This window comes from Dama dama, chromosome 33 (assembly GCF_033118175.1).
Source record: "Dama dama isolate Ldn47 chromosome 33, ASM3311817v1, whole genome shotgun sequence".
In the NCBI taxonomy this organism is placed as follows: domain Eukaryota; kingdom Metazoa; phylum Chordata; class Mammalia; order Artiodactyla; family Cervidae; genus Dama; species Dama dama.
In genome coordinates, this window is record NC_083713.1 from 46,275,770 (window position 1) to 46,299,078 (window position 23,309).

At 41.6% G+C, this 23,309-nt stretch overlaps 1 protein-coding gene across 1 annotated transcript in view; it reads left to right on the plus strand.

The window, feature by feature from the left end:
• Positions 1–23,309, plus strand: part of CACNB4 (calcium voltage-gated channel auxiliary subunit beta 4) — a 264,476-nt gene that overhangs the window by 206,628 nt on the left and 34,539 nt on the right. The window contains exons 3-9 of the mRNA XM_061135723.1: positions 701–820; positions 2,998–3,120; positions 7,505–7,635; positions 9,496–9,572; positions 11,088–11,107; positions 11,333–11,413; positions 12,723–12,781. Of these exons, the coding sequence (XP_060991706.1) occupies positions 701–820; positions 2,998–3,120; positions 7,505–7,635; positions 9,496–9,572; positions 11,088–11,107; positions 11,333–11,413; positions 12,723–12,781 (611 nt within the window). The remainder of the gene's footprint in view (positions 1–700; positions 821–2,997; positions 3,121–7,504; positions 7,636–9,495; positions 9,573–11,087; positions 11,108–11,332; positions 11,414–12,722; positions 12,782–23,309) is intronic.

A 23,309-nucleotide genomic window follows, 5' to 3' on the forward strand; every position in this document is an offset into this window, starting at 1 on the left:
AGTGTTCTTTTCGCAAGCAGAAGGCAAACTTCTGGGGTGTTTGTATTTTGTTTTTAGCTTTTTAGCTGCTGTGGTTTTCATTGCCTCTTATGGTATGAGCACCAAGTGATGTTTGCTGCCCCCAGTTCCTTGACCATATGAATCAGGCTGGATTTCATCATTGTTCAAACAGCTCTTCTAGGCGTGGCTTCAGTTGAGGACATCCTTACTCAATAGTGTTAATGTTGGAACTGGAAAGTCATTTTACTAATGCATGTTTCTGCTTTATTGTGTTGAAATCTTAGACAAATTGATCATCTGTAATCTAAGATATGGGCAGGATTTAGCTCTTGCGATAGGCTGAGTCTCTTTTTCGTTTAAACCTATATGTAAAAGAAAGAATGGAATGAAACTTCAGTTCCACAAATCATATGCGCTTAATATAAAGATAGTACAGAACCAGAAGAATTGGGGCTGGATATCACATAATTTTCATTGCAGTTTACTTTCTAGCACTTAATCCAGTCAAAATATTTCCCTTCACAACATTGCTACCTTCCGAATTACTCAGATGCTTAACTGTATTCTGCCATCTACATTTATGCAATAAGGGAGCATATGCATCGCAAATGAGAACTCATTCCAAGAGGATGTTGTGGAACTGACGATGTAAGATGCCCCTCATCACCTCATTCAAGCTACTCCGGGTTTTCCTTTCCAGGGTTCAGCGGACTCCTACACAAGCAGGCCGTCTGACTCCGATGTCTCTTTGGAAGAGGATCGGGAAGCAATTCGGCAGGAGAGGGAGCAGCAGGCGGCCATCCAGCTTGAGAGAGCAAAGGTGACGTTCTTGCCCCTCTTGGGTTCCAAAGTGGCATGTTGCTCAGCAGGTATCAGCTGCTCTTCCCCTGCCTCAAATTTCTCTAGAATAATCATTTCATGATCGTCCTGATAAGGCACCAGATTGCCAGGCCCTCATCTGTTCACCCCTGATAGTAACATTCTCAGGGAGTGGTATCCTGAGACCTGGACCCCTTCAGTTTCCTTTTGCGTTTGGTTGGGTGGTGAAAACTCTTGGTCATCTTCGATCTTAGTGATCGAGGACCATACCCAGCTTGCCCCTCCGGGTGTTGGCAGAGAGCCACTCAAGGGACCAGCTTGCCCGCCCCGTTGTCCATGACAGCAGCCTTCATTACTGGCCGCAGGCGCACAGCTGGTCTATGCACTGTTGATGTCTCTATCCTTCCCTCCTGGTTTCAGTCTCCCACCTCAAGTTCCTTCCCCGTTCAGAACTTTGAACAATGATTAGCATTTCAGTAAAACTGAGCAATAAAAGGCTTTCCTGAAAGAGACCTTCCGATATTCTAGAGGAAGAAGACCCCATAGGAGGCAACAAAGAACAAATTGCATTTTTGAATGTTAGAACTGAACGAGTCACTAGCGATCTCACGTGCTATGTCTTTCAGACTTTTTTTTTTTTGAAAAAGCACAGACCCCTTTTTTGAAATGAAATTTTATTCACAGTAATGGACATTACAGATTTCTGGTCAGCCTCTCCTCTTTGCCCTTCATGATAGACTCCTAAGGCATATTGATCCAGTCTTTCCAAGTTTTAGGAGGAAAAATAAATGGAAGCTCAAATAAAGTGAACTCCTTCCCTTTTCTATTTTGACAGTAAAATATTTAAAAGAGGGGGAAGAGGAGGATGAGGCAGGCTCAGGAAGTGTCTTCCTTTGCTTTGACACCCGTGATATCTGTGCCAGGTGGTGGAAGGGGGTTGGAGGCAGTGAGGTGTCAGTGAGACCCTAATCCAGGTCCTGCCTTAACCCTCTTGCTCCCCAGGCGTGTTCCCAGCATGAAGAAATGAGCCCATAGCAGAGCAGCCTGCTAGTTGTGCAGAATTCGCCTGCCAATGCAGGAGACCCAAGCTCAATCTCTGGAGCTTGAAACTGCAACCCACTCCAGTATTCTTGCCTTGGAGAGTTCCATGGATAGAGGAGCCTGGTGGGCTGCAGTCCATGGGTTCATGGGTGACTGAGCGACTAAGCACCTCTAGAATAGAGCAGCCCAGAATTGCAGAAACCTGGTGTGTTCTCTTGTGGCTAATTTCTGTTTTAGTTTTCTCTCACATTCTCTCACATTCTGTGGCTGCTGTGGTCACCCAAATGTGAGCAGTAGTGCTGTCAGCTGAAGCTGGAGGTTGGCTGAGCCTCTGCCAAGCTGCAGCCACCCAGGAGCACTCTGCTGCAAGGGAATTTGTCTAAAAAGTTTCAGAAGCAGTTTTGTTAGCTTGGGAGAAGGTGACATGATGTGTGAACGGCTCCACCCTGCCTGTCTGCCCCAGCCGGGCCAGCGTTTCTTTTCCCTGCCAGGACAAGATATTCTGTTGAGTGGGATCCTGCAGGTTTTCAGATCTGAGGCTATTTCAACAATATTTATTTTACCTCTCCACCTCTTTTTTCTTTAAGACCCAGCATACATTTCCTGTACCCCAAGATGTGGGTATCTGTTATCATTTAAAATAATAAATATGGGAATTCCTTGGCGGTCCAGGAGTCAGGACTCCATCCTCTCACTGCCGAGGGCCCAGGTTCAATCCCTGCTTGGGGAGCTGGGGTGCAGCCAGGCCTTATGGTGCAGCCAAAGAGAGGTAAAAAGAGTCAAAGGACACTTATACTTCAGAAAATAAAATAACAAACTTAAGTTTTATGACTAAAGGACAAAGCAGACTGCCCCTTCTGCCTTCCCTCCCCAAGACTCTGGGGCACAATTCTTTGGGATGTTGAAAAGTATGCCAGGAGGGGGTACACGGTTGGGTGAATAGGACGGCATCCTTTTCAGAGTCCTTTCTGCAGATTTCTTAGTGCTGGCTGGAAATGCGAAACCCAGTTGAGATCCCTCCTTGGAAAGTGATTTTTCTTACTGCCTGGTACTCTCCGTGATCTGATTCTACATTTCAGTGAGAAAACCCCTCCTTCTCTTCCTCCCTTCATCCTTCTTCCATGGTTCTGTTCCCAGTCCAAACCCGTAGCGTTTGCGGTGAAGACAAACGTGAGCTACTGTGGTGCCTTGGACGAGGATGTGCCTGTTCCAAGCACGGCCATCTCCTTTGACGCGAAGGACTTTCTACACATAAAAGAGGTAAATGTAGGGCATGTTGCATTCCTTAACCTGCCGCACAGTCAAGACCAGGAATCAGCTCTGAGTCAAACTAAATGGAGAGGAGCCCTGAGGAGCTGCCAGTGTTTTGCCTCATTTAACTGGAAAGGCTTGCAAATCTATCCCTCCTCTTCGAGATTTAGAAGACTGAGATTGTTGCTTGCATTATCACACATTTAAAATAAAATTAGCTGTTGGAGAGACAGTGGATTGGAGTGGGAGAAGTCTGGAATCAGGGAGACCGTTAGAGCCGTTCTAGATGAGGGATAATGGGATTGAGCCATCCTGGTGCTACTGAGATGGAGAAAACTATTTCTCTCCACATTTGAGGTATATTGTGGGAATTCAATGAAGAGTGCTGGTGATGGACCTTGTGGAGGAGCTAAGATTGAGGGAGACATCAAAGATGATCAAGGAAATCAAGGTTTACGAATTGAGCAGCTAGGATGGATATGACTAGGGTGGGGTGAGGACAGATGGGAAGGGAATTTGGGGAGTGGACATCTCAAAGGAAAAATGAAGTAGAAAGTTAGATGTGAGAATTTGGAGCTCAAAGGAAGGGGTGGGGCCAAAGATACACATTTGGATCATTAGTTTATCCAGGTGGCATGTAAAGCTGTGGTAATGAATGAAGTCATCTAAAGACAGAGGAGAAGGAGGAGAGAAGGCAGCCCTGGATCAAATCCAAAGGAATTCCATCCTGCAAAGGTGGGGTGCATGAAAAGACTCAGCAAATAAGGAAACTGAAAAGGAGAAGCCTGAGATATGGGAGGAGAACTAGGACAGAGCAATTCATGGACATCAACAGAGAAGAGTGTGTTCAAAAGGAGGAAGCAACCAGCTGCAGCCAATGTTGTGACATGTCACCTAAGGTGAGGAGAAAGGAATGGACATTGGGTTGGCACACGGTGGTCAGCAGTGTGGAGGTCACTGGGACCATTGTCTGGAGTTGGGGAGATGAAAGCTGGATGCAGTGTGATGAGGAGAGAAGGGGAGTTAGGAAGTATATTTAGCAAGCACAGACCATGCTTCCAAGGGAGCTGACACTGATCAGGCAGTAGACTGAAGAGGGTATGAAGTCAAAAGAGGTTTTCTTTCAAGATGGGAGCTATCAGATTATGTGTCCATGCCTGTTAACAGAGAGAAAAGAAGAGAGATTGATGGGAATTGTGGGAAGATTTGGTAGTCAGGAAGCCTGGGATTCAGACCCCAAGTGATGGGGCAGACCTTTGATAGGAAGGGGAACACTACCTCATTATAACAGATAGGGAAAAGATGAGTTTAGGTACTCACAGCTTTGGTTATGAGAAACTGAGGAAGCATCAAGTTGACCTCTTCTGCTTTCTCGATCATGTATGACAGGGGATATTCGTATTTGCCTGAAAGACAAGGACTCTCAACCCGAAACATGTGCCCTAGTACCTGAAAGGTTAGGGTGACTTTGTGTCAGCATTCTCATCAAAAACGACCAAACCATATTCATTAGTTGCTCATTCCCATTGTTTCCAAGGAGAAGCAGCACTTGAAACAGTAAAAGAAGTCCTCAGATACTCCATGCATACTACTCACACCTGCATCCCCACCTTGATACATTTTATTGCTTTCCTCCATTCCATCAATCGTCTCCATTTGTCCTGTTGGTTGCTTTTTTGATCTATATCCTCCTCGACCAGTGACTTTCTCTTGCCTGGCAGTTTGATGTATGATGTTGAGCTGGTAATCCTATATGGATTAGAGCCACTTGTTTTCAGATTTTGAGATCTCAGATAAGGAAACACCTTAGGAAGAGAAAGTGCTCATCATTTTCAGGAAAGCAAAATGAGAAGAATTGGAATATCACTAAGGTGACCTTGCCAGGGAGCTGGCATGTACTCCCAGAAGGTCAACACAAGTGAACATATTTCTATAATTGAGTTGTAGCCTTTCCTCTCATCCATAACCCAGAAGGCCATTTGGTATGCTCTATTTTCATTACTTTCTCAGTAATGAAAAGCTTAAAAGCAGAGAAGAGCTACAGCTGTCCTTATCACATACACCAAATGACCAGTGATTTAAGCCCTTGAATGTACAATGTAACTTTCCCCTAAGTGACTCAAAGAACTTTCATTGAGTCAGATCTTCTCTGTGCTTTAGCTGTTTCCTAGAAGAAAGTAGAACATCTTGGGAAGTTAACTATTCAGGAACCCCTTTAAGATTATTTGGGTAGCAGTTAGTAAATTAGTGTTCCGGTGGGCTAATTTGATTTCAGAAAGTAACTTAAGCTGTGAGAAACTATGACTCACTGTTTTGTCCCCACCACAGTAAAATTTAAATTCCAAATCCATGCCCCAAACATTCTAAAGGGGTCCCATTGCCTTTTGTTAATTCCAAAAGAAATAGACCCGTTATTTCAGGAGTGTTATCCTGAAATAAAAGATGGAAAGATGGGAGAAATTGAGACTGAGACTGTTCAAGATTTTATATTAGGTTGACTCACATTTCAGTGCAGGCTCAGACTGCATGGCATGTGTGCTTTGTGTAGGAGCTCCGTGCAAAACAAAGGCCACATCTCTAACTCATATCTTTTTGCTTTTGAGTATAAAACTGTTACTCAGAATTACTCAGAGTCACCCGGAATTTCGTGCTTTGATGATTCAATGGAAATATCCACTTCTCCTTCTCAGCGTGTCAATGTCATATACATATAAATTCTACTGTCCTGTGAGCTAAGCAAATTATACCATACAGAGTTATGCTTTGAAAAAATGAGATGCTTCCTGGATCAAAGAGAGAGAGCTACCTTGTCCGACACTAATAAAGACAATAAAGGAAGTTTTCGGAGTTATCTCTGGAGGATGTAAACAGTAGGACTAATGTCTGTTTTCTGGAAATCACCTAGCTGAAACCTTCCCTTGAGGCAGGTAGCTTGGATTAAACGTGCCTTCTGCCCTAGGATTTGTCAACTACAAACTGGCACTTGCCATGGGTACTTTACTGACTGAGCCACCAGGGAAGCCCCAAAGAGTCGGACACGACTTAGCGACTCAACAACAACAACACGGGCACTTGCCATCTGCCTCTATAAGGATTAAATCACGTGCTGCTGCAGCTGCTGACTTCCAACACCCTCTGAAAGTGGAGAGCAGAAATGAGGCACTCGGTGCTCTGGGAAAAACTGGAATAACTGGTCTTCAGATAGGTATTTTTCAGGAGCCAATTTTATGAGCCCAATTCTTACATCTCCTCATATTTAGAAAAGCACTAAATTCCTTCTTAATGATGACTGCTCCTTATGACTAGCAGAAAGCTTCTGTTTGTGCTTGATTGAATGTACTCCTTCTGACCTTCCTCCACTGCCTCTTGGAGCAGTTTCTTAGAACTATCTGAATGCCGTCTCCTGGGCTATAGTCCTCATTTTGCCCCAAATAAAACTTAACTTGCAGCTGTCATATTGTGCATTTTTAAAAAGAAAATTCAGCAAATCTATCATTACAAATGCAGTTTTGCTGGTCCATCAAATAGGACCATGTTCACCCCATATTGACTGAAGCCTTTGTGTGGGTTTGTTTCCCAAGGTTACATGTCTTGGAATTTTATTTAAATGGAAATTCCTTCGTTCCTATTGGATTTCAGGTCACTTGGAGATTACTTCAAAAATTTTACTTATGTAAAATATGCTTAGTCTTTGTGAGAGTAGGCTTGTTTTTCTTTGGGTAATAAGATGGACCTTGATTTGCAAATCTGTATTTGGAAGATTATATTGTTTTTCCCCAGAGAGAGTAAAATACAGATAGTACGGTGGAATTTTTACCTCAAAGCTTTTGATAAATAACAGACTGTTCAGTGTATTTCATCTTAGACTTGTCTCTCTTGTCTTCCAGAGTTCTAATTACAGTGGTGCATATTTATTCTTATAAAATCTATTCCCAAAGATGTGGCGAGGGCTTCTTGACAAGCACCAAAGGAATCCGAACCTTAAGACCTGATTTTAGCCCAGGGATTAGCAAACTGTGTCCCATGGACTGAAACCAGCCTGCTGTCTTTCAGAAAGAAAAGGTTTATTGAAGCACAGCCATGCTTACATGTTTACGTATTGTCTGTGGCTGCTTCCACACTACAACAGAAGATTACAGAGGTTGCATCAGAGACCATATAGCCTGCAGACCCTGAAGTATTAATTATCTTGGCTTTTGGACTAGAAAGTTTGCTTTATTCTTTGGACACCTCCCAGATATATATATAATATGGTATAATATACTATAAATAGTGTTTGTATATATAATATGATACAGTATATTATTATATAACATAGTGCTTCAATCTTTTGGCCCCCTGAAATGAATAAATGTGAAGATAAGTGAATTGATAGCATCTTTCTGTGTTCCAGAAATATAACAATGATTGGTGGATAGGAAGGCTGGTGAAAGAAGGCTGTGAGATTGGCTTCATCCCAAGTCCGCTGAGATTGGAGAACATACGGATTCAGCAAGAACAGAAAAGGGGACGTTTTCACGGAGGGTAAGGCTCCTTCTTTTCTCCACGTTTTATTTGGAGGGAGTAGGGAAATTAGGTGATGTTTTCAAGTTTCCTTATTAAGTTAAACACATATGCTTTTGAAGTAAAAGCTATTTTTCTATGCGTAAGGCGTTTCTGAAATTGACACAAGGGGGTTTCAGGTAGTTCATGCCCCCTGTTGTGTACGGAATGAAGCCTGAGACTCCTGGAATCAACACGAATTCCACAGTGGAGACTGTTTTCTGTGACCTCAACAAACCCTCTTGGGAACCTGAGCTTCCCTCTGTGAGGGTCGTGTAGGGCATCCTTTAACAGTACCGTAAGTGGGGGCCTGGCCTGACCTGGCATCGTAGCTCTTCTTGGTTATCTTTCAGAGACTCTCTTTCAAGTGAGCACAGAAAGCCATGGTACATGCAATACCATCCCAGGACTAGTAGCAGCTTCTCCAGGGTTTTCTGTGGCCACTGCTTGGTAATAAAGGGAAGACTCTGTCCAGCTTCAGATGAATTAACCTCTAGTGAACAATGAAGTGTCCACAAAGATCAGAGTGCAGGTGTTTAAAGGTCCCAGCGATACAAGCAAAGCCTGAGAGGACAAACCAGCATCATACTAAGCCTGCATATATTGTGAGCCTGCATATATTGTGAGCCTGCATATATTGTGAGCCTACATTGAAGCACTGATTTGATGTGTTACTGTTTTTTGAAAGTCCTAAAATAGAATTAGTTCTTTCTCTTAACTCTCAACCTCCTTTTGCTATTAGATCCTTTTCTGTTTCAAAAACACCTCTGGACCCAGAGGGATGGGATGGGGAGGGCGGTGGGAGGGGGGATCAGAGTGGGGAACACATGTAAATCCATGACTGATTCATGTCAATGTATGGCAAAAACCACTACAATATTGTAAAGTAATTAGCCTCCAACTAATAAAAATAAATGGAAAAAATACAACAAAACAAAAAACGCCTCTGTTCTTCAGGAGCCCTTTTGCCTTTGTCATAATGGGAAGTTCTTAAACAGTGATAGGAGATCACAATAGGACAGTGTGAGCCCCACTTTTAATTATCGACCTTTGTTAGGATATAACATGCCTGTAATATTATTAATGATTCGTCCCTCTTATTACTTCTCTAGACTTTTTGTCTCTCTTGCTGCTCCATGTGAAAACCTATGTTCCTTTGCAATTGCTCTTTTTTCTTACCGGACCCTTTCCTTCACTTTCCCACTGGATCACTCCTTCATCTGCTTCAGATCTGTGTTAAATATCATCTTTTCAATGATCCAGTTCCTGCCACCATATCTAAAGTTGAATCCACTTCTCTCCCCTTGCTTCTTATCTCTCTGCCATATCAGTTTTCTTTGTTGCACTTAACTACTATCAAAAATACTACATTTTTACCTGTTCATCTGATTGATACTGACACCACTAGAATTTGTCTGTATAAGGGAAAGAATTTTGTTTTCCCCTCACTATTGTATCCTTAGTTCCTATAACAGTGACTACTCTTCTGCTCATTCTGAGCTGTGTTTGACATCCAGCCAGTGCATTGGTGGTCAGGGTCAGTTAAGCAGACGGTTCACAGGAACACTCCTGTTAGTGATTCGTTTGCTTCATTTCTGCATTGAATAATTAGGAAACAGACTTTCGCAAAGTATTTCCAGATCCTAGTTAGTTTCCCACTTTCTCTGAGAAAGGAAGTCAAAGAAAACATTTGGGCAGATCCTTGAAGTTCTACTCTAAGAGCAGGACTTGGTGTGTTTTGAATTATTTAGTAGGATTAAGGCCAAAGAAAGTTTTGTACTCTCAAGTTCTATTTTCAAGGAATCTCGGGAATGAGTCCTAAGTTCCTTTTCTGTATCTTAGGAAATCCAGTGGAAATTCTTCTTCAAGTCTCGGAGAAATGGTATCAGGGACATTTCGAGCAACTCCCACATCAACAGGTGAGGGTTTTAGTTAGACCTTTTTTTTTTAATGGAATGTATTTCTTTCTTAATCTTTGAAAATACATGCAAATATTTTTTTTACTAATTTGGAAGCAATTTAAAGATTTTTTTACTTAATATTTCATTGCTTATTTGCTTTCCTCTAGTAATTTAATTTGATTTAAAGGGTACTTGTGTTACTAGAAATTCAGATCATTGTAACAATGACAGATTACATGTTTTGATATGGCTCATGATTTTGTACAATCTTATTTGCCCTCTGTTGTATAAATCATTCAGAAGCAAGTTCACTATACCACCTGAGAACCCAGCACACTTTAAGATGGTGAGGGCCAATTATATGAGTTTTAAAAGCATTCTAAAGAAAATGCTGAGTTTCAGTCTTCATGTAAAACTTCACGGTGTGTTGGTACAGCCTGAGCTGTGGAGGGAGGGAGGGCTGAAGCAGAGAATGAGGTTTGGCCCAAATGGGCTCATTTCTGTTTGAATAGCAGACAACTGAACCCTGAATTTAATGGTAATGAAGGGACAGTGATGTGGCCCAATCAGGAGTTGTCGTGCAATTAGAAATTGTGGAGGTATTCAAGCAAGAATTTTTCTTCCACCACATTCCCTGGCTCTACAGGCTCATTTTGTTCTGCCCCAGAATGGATGCTGTATTAATGTATCTGGGATTATCAATTCAGAATGACAGATCCAATATCTACCCTGGCATACCATAACTACAGGAAACTGGGTTGGTTCCAGAACAGATCTGAGTATCTGAGTCCTTGTATGTGAACCCTGATCTCCAGGGCTCTGAACCAAAGTCTTGTTCTTTAGGTTTCCCCAAATGGACAGGACTGCATGGGTGGCCACAAAGCCACAGATATTGAGTATATTTTGCCTCATCCCCATTTGCTGTACATTTAAGTCATTGCAGCTGTTCACTATTACACACAAGAAAGAACAGGAACAACTGATTATAAACTTACTTGAAATGAAAAGCAATGCAGTAGGAAAAATATGTCAGTATTCTGGAAAGTGAGCAGAAAGCCTTAAGGACACAAAAAGAACTGCAAATTCTTCTGCTAGTTTACCAAAATTACACATCCAAAAATAACTAGTGAGTGCAGTGATGGTCATTATTATACAAATTATTGTTCTAAGTCTCTTTTTATCAAATTTGATTTGTCCAAGTTGCTCTCAGCCACACTACATGCTGTGTCCAGCACGGGAACAACCCATGGCCTGTGGCTGGCCCAGCCAATGTTATGCAATCCACCCTCCCCACCCATTGTGAAATCAGGGTATGAGGTCATCTGTTCCGGGAGGAAGTTGTCTGTTTTTGCATTTGTCTTCCCAATTAGCCCGACCAGAATGAAATAGTAGAGTAACACTCTGCAGAGTGGGTGATTGGGAAATGACGAGAATGACAGGGACAAATTGGCATATTCTTCCATCTTTTAAAATCGTGTGCTGACAATGACAGAGATTACATATTTTGATATGGCTCTCATTGTTGTCTTTTAGCAAAACAGAAGCAAAAAGTGGTAAGTCATGTTTCCTTTTTAAATGTCCTGTGAAGGTTTCTATCCATAAATGCCTGCAATGCTCCATTTCAGTGACCCAAATGCCTATAAAATGAGGGAGGCGTCTCCTTGGTGGGACCCGTGGTTATCATTTCTCATTTGGCCAGAGGATTGTGAATGTTGTGGCTATGGAGCAGGGCTGCTGACCCTCACACCTTGTTATGTGTGTCCAATCGTCTCTTTCAGACAGAGCACATCCCCCCCTACGACGTTGTGCCATCCATGCGTCCGGTGGTGCTGGTGGGGCCATCGCTGAAGGGTTATGAGGTACCGATGTCAGTCTCTTACCCTTCAGTTCTTGATCAAGAACCTAGGAGACAGCCACTGGGAGCTTCCTCCTTGGGGTCTGCTTACACTCAGCCCTCAGCTTGTGACGACGGGAGGTGCTTTGTGGGGTTCATGTGGCCCTTTGCTACTTCCTCCCTCTCTGGCCCTCTTCTCATCTTTCATGTATTACAGTGTTTAGAAATAGCTCCCTCAAAATAGTTATAATGGGAAGTTCTGGTCAAAGGTTTGCTCTGCTCTCAATTCAAAGAAAAGGATTTTATCTGTCTTGACGGTTCCTGTTGCTGTTAGAAAAAATAACGAATGAACGGCACAGGGGAACATAAAAGCAATCTGCCAGCAAAGCTCACCTCAGAGCACCAACCAGTCTCACTTTGCTGGGTGCTCAAGACGATGGCATATCCCACCAAACATTTCCCTGCTTCTTTATTTTGAAGGATGTAAAAAAGGGGAAAAACTCCATTAAAAATATCAATGAACTCCTTCAGAGATGAACTAAGCAATGTAAGGAAGAAGAGAGCAAACACTTAGATGTCCTGCATTTCAGATGATGCCATTTTGACTTTATGCCAGCATGGACAAGAATAAATGGGTAGGACATTATCTGAAGGTGGGCCACCTCCATGGCACCCTTCCCACTGAATCAGCACAATATCTGGCACATAGTCAGCTTTCAGTGCACATTTGTTGAGTGAATTAATCAAACTCTTTGACGCAGGTTTAAGAATCCCATCGCCTTCTCCCACTTCCCCGTTCACTCCCTCCCCTCCCCTCCCCCTCTCAGTGGGGACTGTCTGAGGAAGAGCAGAGAGGGGTCTACAGAAGTCCAGCCCTGGATGTGGAGAATGTCCACCAACTTGCACAGACTAACAGGAGGCCGGGCCTGGGGCTAGCCCAAGGAGCTCTAGTTGCTCCTCACTGCAGGCAGGCACCACTCAGGTATGCCATGGACAGGCCGTACCTGTGCACAGAGCCAGCTTATCCTGGTCTCCTGGTGGCCGTTCTATCCCCTAAAAAAGAGATGAGAGTCTGTCTTGGGCCTAGTGAACACCGCTGGTTCACCCCTCAGCAACCTGGAGGAGAACCAATTGGGGGAAACTGAGTAAGTGCAAGTACGTTAAGTGTGAAAAACTCCGTTCATGGTTGTTTGCCCTGTCCCACCCCCAGCAGACAAATAGCTGTCATAAGGTCTTTGTTTGGTTGGAGTGCCCTTCTCTTGCAGTTCTCTCACTTTTGATTAGTCTCTCTCTGCTGTTGTTTGCCTCATTGTCTTTTTCTCACCTCTGCAAAGGTCACAGACATGATGCAGAAAGCCCTCTTTGATTTCCTGAAGCACAGGTTTGATGGGAGGTGAGACATACAGATGCTTTTGCATTTTTATTTTCCTTTAACCACCATGAATGATAAATTGATTTGTAGGTCTATGTTTCCTGCGATTGCAGATGCTCTCTAATTAAAAGTTAACTCAATGTTCAAGGGAGAATACAATGAAAGTGCTCTGAAAATACGAAGTTAGGATGTATAGCATTGAATCTCTTAAAGTAAAAGGACCTTGATAAGGAAAATAATCCATTTGTTTTATTTAAATGTATGTGTTAGTCTTTATTTTCTCACTTGTAATTGAATTCATACCAAACATGTTTATGAGAAAATAATGAAAACTATAGAATGTTTCTGACAATATGGTGCGTCAGTGGTCAAGTTGGGTAGAGTCATTTGGGAGTGTGTGTGCATGCATATATGCATGTGTATCATATGAAGACATAAAGTACTAAATTTCCTTAAAAGAAGAGGGCAAGAAATATTTCCATCATGGTGGTGATGGTTTAGTTGCTCAGTTGTGTTCTACTCTTGCAACCCCATGGACTGCAGCCCGCCAGGCTCCTCTGTCCATGGTATTTTCCAGGCAAGAATACTGGAGTGGACTACCATTTCCTTCTCCAGGGCATCTTCCTGACCAAGGGATCGAACCTGGGTCTACTCTGTTGTAGGCAGTCTTCTGCATTGCAAGCAGATTCTTTCCTGACTGAGCCACCAAGGAAGCCTGTTTTCATCATAAGCCTCCCAAAGTGACTATTTTGTAGGGAGTAGTATTTCTTTGAATATTCAGTTCTTGGTGTGTTTTACTCGAAATTACCTTGCTATTTTATTGGTTTCTTTTGTATGTATCCTATCCCACTATGACCCATATCAACATGGCTCAGTCTTTAACCACTGGAAAATTTTATCATTTTAGTTCTGTGAAAAATATCTGGAAGGAACTTCTGTATTTTGCAGAGAAATGTTAAAAAGTCCACACCGACTCAATACTAAGAACTAACTTCTTTCACAATGCAGAATGTATTCCATGTAAAAATAACCACATGAAGTCAATATCTGAAGATTTATTACAAATGAAGAAAACTTAATTCTGATGGATAAGTATGGATAAATGCATCCAGCTTACTCAATTTTTAAATATTTAAAGATATTTTTTAAAATTTCCACATAGGTTTTAAAAAATGTGATATTTTAAGAAAAAAAGCAAACATGATAATGCTTTAAGTTACAAATTGTATATATTTTTTAAAAGAAAAACCTTCTGGATAATTGTGTTTAAAGTATTTGTTAGTTTCTGGGACTATATATAATAGAAAGAAAATAAGCTGGGATTTTAGTTCCAATAATTGACATTTTGGTTTAAGGAAGCAGAAAGCTTCAGTGCCATTATGTGAATTGCTAAGTACCTCAGTACAGACTTCAGTTCAGTTCAGTTGCTCAGTTGTGTCTGACTCTTTGCGACCCCGTGGACTGCAGCGCGCCAGGCTTCCCTGTTCATCACCAACTCCCAGAGCTTGCTCAAACTCATGTTTGAGTTGGTGATGCCATCCAACCATCTCATCCTCTGTCGTCCCCTTTGCCTCCTGCCTTCAATGTTTCCCAGCATCAAGGTCTTTTCCAATGAATCAGTTTTTTGCATTAGGTTGCCAAAGTATTAGAGCTTCATCTTCACCATCAGTCCTTTCAATGAATATTCAGGACTGATTTCCTTTATGATTGACTGGCTGGATCTCCTTGCTGTCCAAGGGACTCTCAAGAGTCTTCTCTAACACCACAGTTCAAAGCATTAGTTCTTTGGCATTCAGCCTTCTTTATGGTTGAACTCTCACATTCATTCATGACTATTGGAAAAAACATAGCTTTGACTAGACAGACCTTTGTTGGCAAAGTAATGTCTCTGCTTTTTAATGTGCTGTCTAGTTTGGCCATAGCTTTTCTTCCAAGGAGCAAGTGTCTTTTAATTTCATGGCTACAGTCACCATCTGCAGTGATTTTAGAGCTCAAGAAAATAAAGCTTGTTACTGTTTCCACTATTTCCCCATCTATTTGCCGTGAAATGATGGAACCAGATGCCATGATCTTGGTTTTCTGCATGTTGAGTTTTGAGCCAACTTTTTCACTCTCCTCTTTCACTTCCATCAAGAGGCTCTTTGGGTCCTCTTCACTTTCTGCCATAAGGATGGTGTCATCTGTGTATCTCAGGTTATTGATATTTCTCCCAGCAATCTTGATTCCAGCTTGTACTTCATCCAGCCCAGCATTTGTCATGATGTTCTCTGCATATAAATGAAATAAGCAAGGTGACAATATACAGCCTTGACATATTCATTTCCCAATTTGCAACCAGTCCGTTGTTCCATGTCCAGTTCTAACTGTTGCTTCTTGACCTGCATACAGATTTCTCAGGAGACAGATTTCTCAGGTCAGGTGGTCTGGTATTCCCATCTCTTGAAGAATTTTCCATAGTTTATTGTGATCCACACAGACAAAGACTTTGGTGTAGTCAATAAAGCAGAAGCAGATGTTTTTCTGGAACTCTCTTGCTTTTTCAATGATCCAATGGATGTTGGCAATTTGATCTCTGGTTCCTCTTCCTTTTCTAAGTCCAGCTTCAAAATCTGGAAGTTCTTGGTTCACGTACTGTTGAAGCCTTGTTTGGAGAATTTTGAGAATTACTTTGCTAGTGTGTGAGATGAGTGCAATGGTGTGGTAGTTTGAACATTCTTTGGCATTGCGTTTCTTTGGGATTGGAATGAAAACTGACCTTTTCCAGTCCTGTGGCCACTGCTGAGTTTTCCAAATTTGCTGGCATATTGAGTGCAGCACTTTCACAGCATCATCTTTTAGGATTTGAAATAGCTCAGCTGGAATCCCATCATCTCCACTAGCTTTGTTCGTAGTGATGCTTCCTAGGGCCCACTTGACTTCCCATTCCAGGATGTCTGACTCTAGGTGAGTGATCACACATTCACGGTTATCTGGGTCATGGAGATCTTTTTTTGTATAGTTCTTCTGTGTATTCTAGCCACCTTTTCTTAATATGTTATGCTTCTGTTAGGTCCATACCATTTCTGTCCTTTATTGTGCCCATCTTTGCATGAAATGTTCCCTTGGTATCTCTGATTTTCTTGAAGAGACCTCTAGTCTTTTCCATCTATTGTTTTCCTCTATTTCTTTGCATTGATCACTGAGGAAGGTTTTCTTATCTCTCTTTGCTATTCTTTGGAACTCTGCATTCAAATGGTTATGTCTTTCCTTTTCTCCCTTGCCTTTTGCTTCTCTTCTTTTCTCAGCTATTTATAAGGCTTCCTCAGACAACCATTTTGCCTTTTTGCATTTCTTTTTCTTGGGGATGGTCTTGATCATCGCCTCCTGTACAATGTCACGAACCTCCATCCATAGTTCTTCAGGCACCCTGTCTATCAGATCTAATCCCTTGAATCTATTTGTCACTTCCACTATATAATCATAAGGGATTTGATTTAGGTCATACCTGAATGGTCTAGTGGTTTTCCCTACTTTCTTCAATTTAAGCCTGAATTTCACAATAAGGAGTTCATTATTTGAGCCACAGTCAGCTCCTGGTCTTACTTTTGCTGACTGTATAGAGCTTCTCCATCTTTGGCTGCAAAGAATATAATCAGTTTGATTTCAGTGTTGACCATCTGATGATGTCCATGTGTAGAGTCATCTCTTGTGTTGTTGAAAACGAGATGATGGAATAGAAGGACATGTACTCATCTTCCCCAATGAGAACTGCAAAATTTCAACTCACTGCTGAGCAATCATTGACAGGTTGTTATCTGTCCCACCAAAAAAAGATCCCCCCAAAAAAGATACCCCACATCCAAGGGCAAAGGAGAAGCCCCAACAAGATGGTAGGAGGGGTGAAATCACATTTAGAATCAAACCCCATACCTGCCAGAGATGCTCGGAGGGCTCAAACAAAACTTTGTGTGCACTGGGACCCAGAGTCCCCAGAAGGACTGAGCCAGACCTGCCTTTGAGTGTCTGAGTGTCTCCTATGGAGGCACGGGTCAGCAGTGGCCTGCCGCAGAAACAGGGGCTCTGGGTGTAGCTACCTGGGACACGCAGTGTGTGGCACAAGCCTTCTTGGAGGAGGCTGCTATTAGCCCTACCATAGAGTTGCTGAGCAGACGACCCACAAACTGCAGAACAATATACCAAAGAAATTCTCGTACTGTTAAGAAAGAAAGTTCTAGGACCCACAACAGATTTCCCAACCTGGGGATCCAGCAAAGAGACTGAGAACCCCCCAGGGAATTTGACTTTGGAGGCCAGTGGGATTTGATGACAGAACTTCTACAGGAGTGGGGAAACAGACTCTTGGAGGGCACAAACAAAGGAGCCAGGAGAAAGGAGCTGTGTCCCCACAAGAGACTGAGCCAGACTTGGCTGTGAGTGTCCAGGAGCTTCCAGCAGAGGCGTGGGTCAACAGTGGCCTGCTGCAGGGTCAGGAGCACTGAATACAACAGTGAGTGCATAAGTCCTTTTGAAGGAGGTTGCCATTATGGTCATTACCCCTAGCATAGTTTGACCTCAGGCCAAACAACAGGGAGGTAACACAGCCCCACCCATTAACAGAAAATTGTATTAAAGATTTACTGAGCAGGGGCCCTGACAATCAGAACAAGACCCAGTTTACCCCACAGTCAGTCTCTCCCATCAGGAAGCTTCCATAAGCCTCTTATCCTTCTCCTTCAGAGTGCAGACAAAATGAAAACCACAATCACAGAAAACTAACCAAACTGGTCACATGGATCACAGCCTTGTCTAACTCAATGAAACTATGAGCCATGCCATGTAGGGCCACCCAAGATGGACAGGTCATGGTGGAGAGTTCTGACAAAACGTGGTCCACTGGAGAAGGGAATGGCAAACCACTTTGGTGTTCTTGCCTTGAGAACCCCATGAATAGTATGAAAAGGCAAAAAAATATGACACTGAAAGATGAACTCCCCAGGTTGGTAGGTGCCCAATATGCTATGGAGATCAGTGGAGAAATAACTCCAGAAAGAATGAAGAGACGGAGCCAAAGCAAAAACAGTGCCCAGTTGTGGATATGACTGGTGATGGAAGTGAAGTCTGATGCTGTAAAGAAATGAACCTGGAATGTTAGATCCATGAGTCAAGGAACATTGGAAGTGGTCAAACAGGAGATGGCAAGAGTAAACATTGACATTCTAGGAATCAGTGAACTAAAATGGACTGGAATGGGCAAATTTAATTCAGATGACCATTATATCTACTATTGTGGACCAGTACCCCTTAGAAGAAATGTAGTAGCCCTCATAGTCAACAGAAGAGTCTGAAATGCAGTGCTTGGGTGCAATCTCAAAAATGACAGAATGATCTCTGTTTGTTTCCAAGGCAAACCATTCAATATCACAATAATCCAAGTCTACACTTGAAATACTAATGCTGAAGAAGCTGAAGTTGAATGGTTCTATGATGACCTACAAGACCTTCTAGAACGAACACCAAAAAAGATGTCCTTTTCATCACAGGATACTGGAATGCAAAAGTAGGAAGTCAAGAGATACCTGGAGTTAACAGGCAAATTTGGCCTTGGAGTACACAATGAAGCAGGGCAAAGGCTAACATGTTTTGCCAAAAGAATGCACTGGTCAGAGTACAGGCTAGATTGCCTTGATAAATAGAGCCCAAAATGTATAATGAATCAAACTCGGTGGAAACTTGTTGCTCATTGCACAGTCTGAGGCAGGTGTTCCTCAGCTGGGAAGGTGGGTAGGATGAAGAAGGGAAGGTTTGGAAAGAACGTTTGTCCTGTGCATCATTTGGGACTGCTGGCCTGGGGTTGGTCTCTACAATCAGCTGTAGGGAGAGGAGTGAACCAGCTTCTCTGGTTCACATTATTCTCACATTTCACTGGCTAGAACTTAGACATGTGGCCACACTTTCTTGCAAAGGAGGCTAGGAATTACAGTCTAGCTATGTGCCCAGGAGGAAGAGAAAATGGATTTTGTTGAGCAAATAGCAGTCTGCCATATTTATCTCGTGGACACGAGGGCTTAATAAGAAAGCCATAGATGTATCCTATTCTCTCTCTGTCTTTAAGCAAGATAGATAGAGAATGAAGTAATTTCAAAGAAAACAAGTGAAAATTACTGAATACTAGACTATTGGAGTTGGAAGGAAAAGTAAAAAGTCCTTATATTCTAATCTCTTAAGTCAAACAACAGGTAGATGGATACCCTGCTTCTGTCTGTAACTTTCGAGTACCAGGAATCTACTACTTAAAAAAAGCATTGCAACGAAACAGCTGAACTCTGGCTTTTTAACTTAACATTGGTTTTGATCCTTGCCTCTGATGACAGGATCCATGACCCTTACCTTCATGCAGCTCTCCCTGGGTTGTTTATAGCTGATATGTCTGGCTCAGTCAAGCAAGCTTCCTTAAGCTGTACTTGGAGTCACATGGCTTTAACCTGTGGGCCTTTATTTAAGGAAGCTCTGAGCAGTGCTTCATCCTGTGGCCCATAAGAGCTCTTGAGCTGAACAAATGCAGTCTAAGTTTCTGTTAGATTGTTTTAGTCCCCACATAACATCCGTATAGACAGCCGTGTTAGTAAAGGTTTGCATGGTAGGACCTTATGGAAAAGAAGGAAGTAATTATTGTAATTTAGCAAAGAGAAGGTGACTGACTTAATTACTGCCTTCAAGAATGAAGAATCTGAGGTTCTTCCTCAATCTTCAGACAGAGAGGAAGTGCATTTAATTGTAACAGCAGAGATTTATCAGCTTGAGTTACCTGATTCATCAAGCACACACTATTGAAGATGATTTTAATAGAAATAGAACTAAAATTCCAATGCCAAGTGATCCAGGGTGTCTGATGGCACAGCAGAGGGTGTAGAGATGTGAGGAGGAATACAGCAGCAGCAGAAGAAATGGCTAGAAAGAGACTCTGCCTGAGAGAGATCTGATGTATGGCAGAGTTTGAGAAAGCTAGATAATAAAGGTGGGAGTAGGAGAGAGGGCTTGCTTTCAAATTAGCAGAGGCCACTGCAGCAGAAAAACAATAATGAATTCACTGGTGTATATGGAAACTTTGATTAGGAAAAAGAAAAGTGTTTGTAGTTTCACTATGACTCTGACATGTCCGCTGTGTGGGGAATATCCTTACATTTTGAGCCATGACAATCTGCTGTGTTGTGTTCCACCAATTAATAAAAGGAGAAAAAACAACAAATAGTCTTTAACTGAAACCAGCCAAGAGAACAATTACACAGCGGGCTTTTGCATAGCAATACAGCATAAACAATATGTTCTAATGGAAACCTCCTCCATGTTTCACTGGCTATGAATGCAGTAGGTTAGACAAAATAGGATAATTTCTTTTTCAGAAAGAGCCAAAAGAGAAAAAGAAACTGCCTTAAAGTCTTTCTTCTTCAGTACTGTTTTTCAGGTCTTGGCTAAAAAATAATTCAACAAATTGAATTAAACACCAACAGTGTCTCGTACAGAACCATATACTTACTCTTTTATGATACCTTAGAAATGATTTGAATCAGTTTAAAGCTACTTATTTTACAATTTTATTGTCATTCATTGCTTAATGGATTCATTGCCTAATAAATTCAAGGCTTAACTAGAATGTATGTACAAAAGAATGAAAAGCACAATACTGAATACTTTCTCAGGGAACCCCTGTACGTGTGGATATCCACATACAGTGACAGTTCCTATGCACAGGTCTTAAACTGAGTGAGTCTAACGAGCTGGTACAATGCACCAGCCTGGCAGGGGCACAGTGCATGCACAATGGCACGGAGCTTTTCTCTCTTCATTTCACACCACAAACATTCATCAGGGATCATCCTTTCAGATGAGGTTTGTTCAGCTGGTTGAACCTACCATTCACAGGCTCAACAGCAAGCAGTCAAACCAATTGCAATGTGTTGACCTATGCTAATCATTTCAAATCCCAACAAAGTTGTAACTTTAGGCTTTTTGACAACTGAATCAGATCAGCTCTATGGCAGTTATAGGACACTTTGTAACCAACATGATTATGGCCCCAAACCTTAAATGAACATACAAATAGGATCTGAAGCTACTAGCCAAGACGTGATTTAAAAAAAAAGGTTTTAGGAAGAATTTAAAGAAAGGAGGCTAAAAATATAATTGAGGGAGACTCAAAAAAGTAGTATTTATTTATGAAAGGAAATGGCAACAGCTGATGCTATCACAAAGCAGCCAGGACATAGAAGAATGAAAACAACTTGTAATTGTAGGCAACAAATGGAAAAGAACAATACAGTGCCTTCTGCTTCATAACCAATAGCACCCTCTTATCAGCTCCTCCTACTCTCTATTCAAATGCAGACTCATCCGTGGACACGCAAGCACTCGAGATAATTTATTGAGCCCCTCATGCCAAATATGAATATTTAAATTAACAGATTTTGATTGTAACATGTCTGACCTTATTCTCCCACCCTCAAAGTATATGTAAGTTTCATGGACTCTGGCAATGGGAGAGTTCATGCTACAACTATGAATGAGTATTTAAGAAAACACTTTTAGATATTGCCTCATTTGTTCCTACTGACTGTCCTATGAGATAGTCTAGCAGAGCTACTATCACCATTTTATTAATTATCATCCTGATGCTCAAAAAATGGCATGATTTGTCCATGGTCATGCAGCCAGCAAGCGGGAGATCCAGAGAGACTTCCCAGGTCCACGTATGCCTTCCATTCCTTCCCTTCCCCTGACAGTGTGTTCTCTGACCTTTGGAATGCTTTTCTTTTGTGACAAATAAGAGTTGTTTGTTTTTTTTTTTAAACTAATATACTAACAGGGTTGCATATTGGATGTGGTAAGGATAGAGTATGAAACGATATTTAGCTTTCTATTATCAACCTGGAAATACTAATTATTTTTGAATGAATGTGTCTCACCTGAGAGTAACGTTTTTCCATAGCTAAGTCACAGAAAACTAAAACTCATAGCACTGATGGAGTGCAGAAATTATGAAGGATTCCAAATCAGAAATAAGTAACAACTAGGATTCAGATTTACCAGATTTATATATATCCAGTATGCTGGGGAACAGAACATCCATTATCCCTCACTAGTAATTACTGACACTGTGTCACAGAGAAGTATCCAAGGGAACTTTTTAGAGATGTACATCAAAGATACGTGGTAGTATTAAAAGTCACTAGAAGATATGAAGGTATATCAAGAAAAGAAGTAGATAGAGTATTAGTTTAAATTAAAAAAAAAAGTATATAAACTAGGTAGCATTTAATAATGAATGTAATTACTGGGGAGCCTTTTAAACAACAAAAAGTTTGGATTTGGTGTCTGGTTTTGATAATAGTAAGCATCTTTGCATAGAAAATAGAAACTCCTGCTTTGTCTTATTGGAGGGTTTCTGGAACTGTGTCTGTCTTCTCCTAAACTGAATCTTTCCTACATATATATTTTTATAAAGAAATAACATATTAACAAATTAGCTAACAAATTAGTGAAGGACAGGGAAGCCAGGTGTGCTGCAATCCATGGGGTCACAAAGAGTCAGACACAATTTAGCGACCAACAACAACAAATTAGCTGATATTTTATTGACCAATAAAAGAAGAAAAAGAATCTTTTATTATCCACACCTTTTTTGTTTTCAGAACACATGAAGCAGTTTTCATTTCCTGTTTGTTTGTGTTATTATTCTGCTTCTTGGTAAAAACTTTATATATATTTGAAAATGGCTTTGTAAAAGTGTGTTAAAACCCAGAAAAAATAAGAGTACACATCTGCTGATAATCCCTCCAACTTTTAAGAACCAGGGTCACTACTTGGCTAGTATAAAACTAGATTTGATTTTCACCTAAGCAGAATAAAATCTTTGGATCCTCTATCCTCTAAAAGTGAATATTCTAGAAGGCTGAATTCTGCCCCTACACCAACCCACTTGTCTCCAGTCATATATTTGAATTGCTTTAGAACTTGATTGTATTTTTCTAATCAGCGGCTCCATTCTTAAAACTGCAAACAAAGATACCAGAAACACAAAAATAAACAAGCAAATCCTATTCTGAAGGTAAAATGAGCTCTGAGTGGGGCAGCCAGCTGAGTAATAAGAGACTCAGATATGGGCTCCACGGACTTTAACCTGACTTAGAAAGTGGCCATCACTCTGTGTGGCCCAGATCTGCTCTTGATGGTTTGGCTGGTATCTGGAGATTCGGGGTTGCTGGAGAAGGAAGCTGAAACTTTAAGAGAATTATGAGTCTGGTGACTAAGTGCTGGCCTAGAGCTTGGGAGCCTGTGCTTTAGACCTTCTTAGACTCTATGGATCCATGTGGAACTTCCTCCCCATGTTTCACTTTTTTTCTTGATAAAATGAAGAAGTTGTACAGACCAGTATTTTCCAGTATCTTTTAGCAGTTGAACAAGTCCTTACAATGAAATCATAGGTAAGGCCCCAATAGAAATGCAGAGGCATTTATTTGGTATTAAGCATGGGAAAGATGGGCCCCTGCTGGCCAACTCGGCCCCCGTTTGATGT